Below are 7,365 nucleotides of genomic sequence, written 5' to 3'. Positions count from 1 at the left end.
TTGACAGGGCAAGAGGTCTATATCATTCTAACCCAAGATAAGAGTGGGAAATAATCACAATTCTTGGTTGTCTTTTTTTCTGCCCAGCAATTTCTTAGGCATTGGTACCTCATGAAACACTACCATGTCTCCTCTGACTGCATTAAGGTGGTGGGGAAATTATCTTTGGCCTTTTATCAATGTTTTGAAGAATCATTCCAGAAAGCCACCTTATCTGGGAAGAGCTAGGTTAAACCCAATTGCTATCCTGTCTTTTTCAATTTGTTTCTAAATTCCATTTGGTTCACAAACAATTCTATACTCAATAAAATAGAGCAAATAACACTGACAAAAGAATGGCTAGGTTTTGTGTTAAAACGTCTTCTGAACACCTTTATCAAAATGTGTGTGGAAATTTGTTTTCCTGGGTTACTTGTAGCTGCTAACTAATGGCAACCATTTTTCATTTGTGAAATATTGCTATCACATTGGTGTTTCATGTGTTATGAGCACTTAAAAATGCAAAGGAAAACAGATCTCATCTGTATGTGCTTTCGTCAGTGTTGTCAAATGTTATACTGTCAATTCCACCCAGTGCCAAAAAGACCGCAGGAGACTAGATAGATTGTAAATTTATTTTTATTATGTAGCAACCATCAAAATATAAGTACTACTGATTTCTTCAATAATTAAACGGTAACTCAGATTTGCCCACGTTGATGTGATCTTGTACTACTTTTGAATCTGGAAAGACTGACCTAAGAAACAGAAATAATTGCACAACAGAGACTGAAAAGGTGTTACAATGCTGCTCTTAGGCTGTAAATGATGCCACATGTCTTCCATTAAACTGAAGATACCTTCAGCAAACCTTGGGTTCCGAGTATTAGAAACAATAGAGGAATATACACAGAAAACATCACTAACAGTTTCCCGCTGGGGCTTATTTAAATACAACTGTATCCAACATAGCTGCTAAGCACTGGACAATATTTGAGGTCATGAGCACATCCACGTGTTCTTCCAAATGACGTTTTGGATCCTACGAGAAAAATATACCAAATTTTTATTACAGGAAAAACACCTTGACTGAATTACAGATCATTAAGTGAGTAAATGCACATGAACTGAAAAGACATATTTACTTTCCTTAAAGCATTCACTTAAAGTTGTCTTGCAATTGTGGAGTTCTCAATCAAGGTAAATGGTTATACTTAAATTGCAAATTGCACTCACTTACAAAACAGTCTCCATCATTGCCATGTTGGCCCTTTGGATGTTAGAACACACTGCGGAAATGGAAGCAGATGCACCATAAGACTGATAATGGCCCAAAGGATCTCACTTTTATGTTGTGGTTTTGTGTGCTTCCAAGCTACCTTGGCCAGTGCCATCAGCTCCCCAGATCCTTTCTGTGAAACTCACAGACCTCACTGTGAAGGTCTGGGAAACTCAGTCTACTTCCCAAGGCTTGAGACATAGAAGCTTCCCTAAACTTCCTGCACTCTCCTGGGAATAACCCCACTTCAAAAGGGAACTTTATATAAATCAAGGTTATACACATTCACATTGCTCTTCAATCAAATTGATTTTGGACTTAAGTGAATCCCTCTGCACAAAATATACTATCAATCATATTTATTGAGAGCTTACTGTTTGCAGAGCACTGTACTAAGTGCTTGGGAACAGTGCTCGGCCCATAGTAAGCACTTAACAAATACCAATATTATTATTATAAAATAACAATATAATTGATACATTCCCTGCCCGCAAGGAGCATAAAGGAAAAAGAATCCATTCCTCCATGTTCTTGCTTATAATCACTACTCTTTTTCTCGCACTCGTTTTACTTTAACATCAAACATTCAATAACACACACAAGAAAGCCAGCTGGGCAGTCACTCTATGTCCAGAATGAGCAGGGTCTTATTCAGGCAGAGAAAACCTAAGGGACCTGAAGGTCTCTTCTGTGACTTGGGGCATCCTGCAATGGGCTCTGCATTTGAGAACAATCTAGCCTATGGCCCCAGTTCCTGTCGGAGGCAGAGATGCTTTGGAGTCAGGAGGAGGAAACTGTGGCGAATACCCTAATTTGGGGTGGACTGGAGAAATATACAATGGTACCTTTTCCAGATTTATTGTAGCATTAACTCTTGACTCCATGCCGCACAGAACACTATAGGCCTAGGCTTCTGCTAGATGAATGTTAAGAAGAGCAAGCTATCACAGTGCTCCTTCAAAATACCCAGCTGCATTGTCAGGAACGGAATACTGGGGTGAATGGAGCACTAGTATGATCCAGTATGGCATTTATGTCCTTATGCTCTCCAGGCTCAGGTTCAGTGGTCTCTAGAGGCAGTGTTGTACAGTTGGCAGGAGCATTTATCAACATTATAAACCATAACAACCATAACCAATTTCATTACCAGGTCAGACCAATGGTCCACTCAGTCCAGTGTTCTGTCTCTCACAGTGGCAAAACAGAATGCTTGGATGATGTGTGATGGCTGCCTTTATTGAATTATGATATTTCTTATCCACAAAACATTCTCTGACAAAAATTCCTATTTCTTTCAGTTGCTGGGTTAAATATTTTACCTTTTGTTTGAGCCTACCACCCTTTTTTTTTTAAATAGTACTTGTTAAGCACTTACTATTTGTCAGACACTGTACCAAGCACTGGGGTAGATACAAGATAATCAGGTTGGACTGTGTCACATGGAGCTCAGTCTAAATTGAAAGGAGGAGTATTTAATCCCCATTTTACTGATGAGGTAACTGAGGCAAAGAGAAGTTAAGTGACTTAGTCAGGGTCACCTGAAAGACAAATGGCAGAGTCAGGATTAGAACTGACTCCCAGGCCCATGATCTTCAAACTAAGTCATGCTGGTTCCCCAAACTTTCACCTTCAAACTTCAATGAGTGTTCCTTGTCCTGGGGAGCAACAATTTTGTGCTCACCTGGTCTATACTTCAAACCTATGCATTTCCCCCTGCTCACAAATACATTCTTCCTAACTTTCCCATCTCTACCAGAATCCTCCCCGTCCCAGAAGCCTGAAAACGCAGGGTCATCTCAGACTCCTTGCTGTGTTTCAATTCTCACATTCAATCTAATGTTAAATCCTGACAGTTATTCCTACATAATATCTCCTGAGTCTGACTCCTGCCCTCCCCCCAACAGTTACCATCCTGGTCCAAATTTTAGTCATACTGTGGCTAGAGGGTTGCATTAGTCTTCTCTCTGGTTATCCTGTGTTCACTGCAAACCTACACTGCTAAAACAATGCTTGGTACACCTCTTTCCATTTCTTAAAACTCTCCCCAATCGTCTCACATCCTTCCACAACAAGCAAAACCTTCTCAGACTCAGTTTCAAGGCTCTCAACTAACTCACCCCATTTTACCCTTACTCGCTTCACATGGTATTCACATGGTATGAAAAATTGGTCTCTTCAATTCTTTCAAACTCCCTCCATCCCCAAATTCAAATAAACCACAAACCATAGTAACATACATTATTACTAATCTTTTTCTTTCTAGGCTGTTCATCCAGGTTGCCCATCTTTTTTTTTCCCCCCAATTCTAACATCATGTCCTATGATACATGTAGTTGTGATTGCTTCACTAATCCTTGGGGTACCATGGTTTTCTAGAGTGGTAAAACCATGATGAGAGCTTTGTTTTCTCTATCCCTGGTAATGCTCCATATTAAGTTTTATCATTACATGTCAACACCCTGTGTCCGCTCAGGCCTTCCATCAACATTAGCTTATATCCCCTCTTTATATCTCATTCAATTATGAAGTCAGATAAGGAGGAAAAAGGAGGTAAGATTTTCAGACACATGTACAACGAGGCAGAAAGAGATGTAGGGGGTGCATAATCCACACAGAGAACAATAAAAATACTTTAGTTTGTGTCTGTTCTTTCCCTGTCGCTTAAAAAAAAATCTTTGGCTCCACCCCCTCTTTTTTTTTTTTTAAAGTGAAGTGGCCTCATCAGTTAGAGCATTAGGGTGCAAGTGATTTATACTGTTTTTAAAGTCATTTTTTAGTGCTAAAAATGCCCAAACACCCCTAGCAAACTCTCTTGGTTTCTGACCCATAATTAGAGTCCAAAGTGCAAAGTCAATTAAACCTCTAAATCTCAGTAAATGAATCCAGTGTTCTGCACAATTTTACTAGTCCAGAAGTATATCTTTAATAATTTATAGCCTAAACTACATTGTTTGAAGTGGATAGCAATTTGGATCTATTCCATATGATAGGTAAATAAATGAAAGAAAAATAGTTCAATAACACTTTCCAGGCATAAAACCTAACTTGAAAAACACGCTTACAAGAGTCATATATTTCTTTATAATCATGCCAACACAACAAAATCTTGCGAATTCGTGGAAACCAAGAGGACATAATAAAGTTATGAATCCCTATGAAATATTAATATTCATGAAATGGAAAATCTGTATTGGTAAAGAAAATTTCTGCTAGCTCATTTTAAAAACAGCTTTATAATATATTCTTAAAAGAGTTAAATTTGAGAGAAAAATAATATTTGCCTTAAGGCTTTTGAATGATCTAAGATTTAAGCAAAAAGCATTTAAAAAATATTTATGGGTTCCAGGAAGCTCAAAATTTTCATAGGTGAGTTCAAACCCTTTGTGAAAAAGTGGTATCTAGTTAATGACAGCAAATCTTTAATTCAAAAAACATTTGCCATCATACCCAGAAATCTAACTTCAGCCAAATAATCATTTCTTGACTGTGTTTCTATAAGGCACCCCCTCAAGATCCCTGCATTAGTTTATGGAATCACATGAAATGCACCAACATTACAAATATGGGAGAATCACAAGATTTTGTTTTGTGATACTTGGTGCAGTCCAAAATGGAACTACGGAAATGACCAACACGTTTTCCAGAAAGACACCTAATCCCTTTAAGGGATTCTATTTGAGATGTACCCTTGAAAAATGATGGCTCAGAAATATGGAGTGTGAGACAACACTACCAAAATTAAAATCCATGGAATATTAATTACTGTAAGAGACAAGCTGAATTTAGTATTCTTCCTTAACTCTTTTTAAATGCCAGGGAATTTTTCATAATTAATAAGAATCAGCTTCATCTTATTAAAAAAATACATTTCAAGTCAAACAGTGCCCCTAATGTTCTTCTGGGAAACTTGTTTTATATTAGAAGAGTTATCAATTTAATCAGCTACACTAGTTCTTGTGGCAGCTGGGTGTTTCTTGGAGGTTTCCCATCCAAGAATGGTCCTGGCCCAAACCTACATAGCTTATGAGATGTGATGGGATCACAGCATATGGTAGGATGGCTGAAAGCAAAGACAGCTTAGTGTCTTACATCTGAAATATCAGGTTTCTGCCAACATCAGCAATGTGATAACCATGTTTCAAAGGAAAAAAAAATTGCAATCTATGTTCTTAAAGGAAAATAATCCATCCAAAAAGAACCAATCTTATGAATCTGTACATTTTCCTAATATTTTTTCAGATGCCAGCAATGAATTCATTATTCCTATGAAAAATCAAAAGGATGAACTTTTCCAGAACAACATAGCCCAAAATGACTCTAGTCTTCATAGGAACATATTGTGCCTTTTTGTAAACATACCCACCTACGAGCAACTATGTCATATTCATAAACTGGGCTATAACAGTGAAGCACAAAAATGTTGACCTGATATAAAGTGCAAATTTTCTTTCAAGATAGAGTCAGTAAGAGTAGATTTTTTTCATGGCTTAAGATCTTTACTGACTTGAAATAACATTTAGAAATTTTTTTCCAATTCAATATATGTGAATTTCTTATATTATTTCAGATAAACAAATGCTTTTGAATGTTTTGCCTTCTATGTTAGTTTTGCATCTATCATTTGGAATCTACTTTTGTTATATTGCAAACATTAATTCTGTAGTGTCTGCAAAAATTGTACTTCTGATCTGCAGTTAGTGACGGAAAAAAAATCCAGGAGGAAGAATGATTTTTTCCTTTTTTTCCACATAAAGTCATTTTGAAAATCACACAAAGCATATTACTGCACCAGAACATGACCTCTTTTACCTCACCTGCTTGCCAACATTTTTTATTGCCAGCTGTTCAGGTGTCATCTTGTCTTCTTCCTCAACAGCCTGGGAATGAAACAGAAAGGTCAGAATTTTAAATATTACATTTACTATTTTTGACAGGATACAAATTTCAAATATGAGGACAAAGTACTAAAACATCATTTATAAGGAGCTTCAGTCACTTAAAAAGGAATCATTTTCCTAATATTTACCAAAGCCTTTCGAGAGAAAATACTGCCACACTACTGCAGAGATATGACTTAAAGGTTATGAAAAACAGTAAGCCGCAAAATGAAAATTAAGATTCAGAGTTTCGGAATCTCATCTAATGATCTAGTAGATCACATTAGTTCCTTAATTAACTTGTCAATTCTTAAAATCAGAGGGTAGTAATGGGCGTCCATGCAGTCAAAGGGAATCTGCTTTTAATTGCTCATCAAGCATGGTCCTGGCTAATGTTTTTGGGATATCTGTAGTTAGTGAAAATTAAAACCTCTAATTCTTTAGATACTTCTTTAGGTTTACCAATTTGTTATTTTTATGTCAGTCTTCCCAATTATACTGTAAGCTCTCTGTAGCAGGGAATGCGCCTCTTCGTTCATTGGTTTGGACTGTGAGACCACTGTGGGGAAGGGGATTGTCTTTATCTGTTGCCAAATTGTACATTCCAAGCACTAAGTACAGTGCTCTGCACATAGTAAGTGCTCAATAAATACGACTGAATGAATGAATTGGTGCACTGCTTCGAGTGGGTAGTCAAATGCCATCATTTCTATTTAACCCCAGTACAGATTATTTTGGGAAGTTGTGGAAAGTTACTTGTAAAGTTCTGCTCAAGTTAGAGAAGCTATGGTCCTGCCTGATTCATATTTCCAGTGAGCCATGGAATTGAAAAGCAGCTTGGCCTAGTAGACAGAGCACAGGTCTGGGAGTCAGAGGACCTGGGTTCTAATCCCTGGCCCACGACTTGTCTGCTGTGTGACCTTGGGCAAGTCACCTAACTTCTCTGGGCTTCAGTTACCTCATCTGTAAAATGGGGATTAAGATTGTGAGCCCCATGTGGGACATGGGCTTCACCCAAATCTGATTAGCTTGTATCTACCCCACCGTTTAGTATAGTGCTTGGCTCATAATAAGCGCTTTAACAAGTACCATGAAAAAAAAATTATACTCTGCCACCACCACTGATTTCATTTTTTATGAGTGTACTTGGAAATGGGAATGTGCCCATGCATTCCAGTAAAAATCAAACATGGAAGTAATTTGAGCAAGTCAGTACTCCCCCATTAGAAA

General features: G+C 37.6%; 1 protein-coding gene across 1 annotated transcript in view; it reads right to left on the bottom strand.

Moving 5' to 3' along the window:
- Positions 1-600: 600 nt before the first annotated feature.
- Positions 601-7,365, bottom strand: part of PSMD14 (proteasome 26S subunit, non-ATPase 14) — a 66,985-nt gene continuing 60,220 nt past the window's right edge. The window contains exons 11-12 of the mRNA XM_001511206.5: positions 6,073-6,135; positions 601-1,021 (exon numbers count right to left, since the gene is read on the bottom strand). Of these exons, the coding sequence (XP_001511256.1) occupies positions 923-1,021; positions 6,073-6,135 (162 nt within the window). The 3' untranslated portion in view covers positions 601-922. The remainder of the gene's footprint in view (positions 1,022-6,072; positions 6,136-7,365) is intronic.

Source organism: Ornithorhynchus anatinus, chromosome 9 (assembly GCF_004115215.2).
Source record: "Ornithorhynchus anatinus isolate Pmale09 chromosome 9, mOrnAna1.pri.v4, whole genome shotgun sequence".
Classification (NCBI taxonomy): domain Eukaryota; kingdom Metazoa; phylum Chordata; class Mammalia; order Monotremata; family Ornithorhynchidae; genus Ornithorhynchus; species Ornithorhynchus anatinus.
Note: the sequence above shows the minus strand (reverse complement) of the source record. Positions and strands in the feature narration are given on the sequence as shown.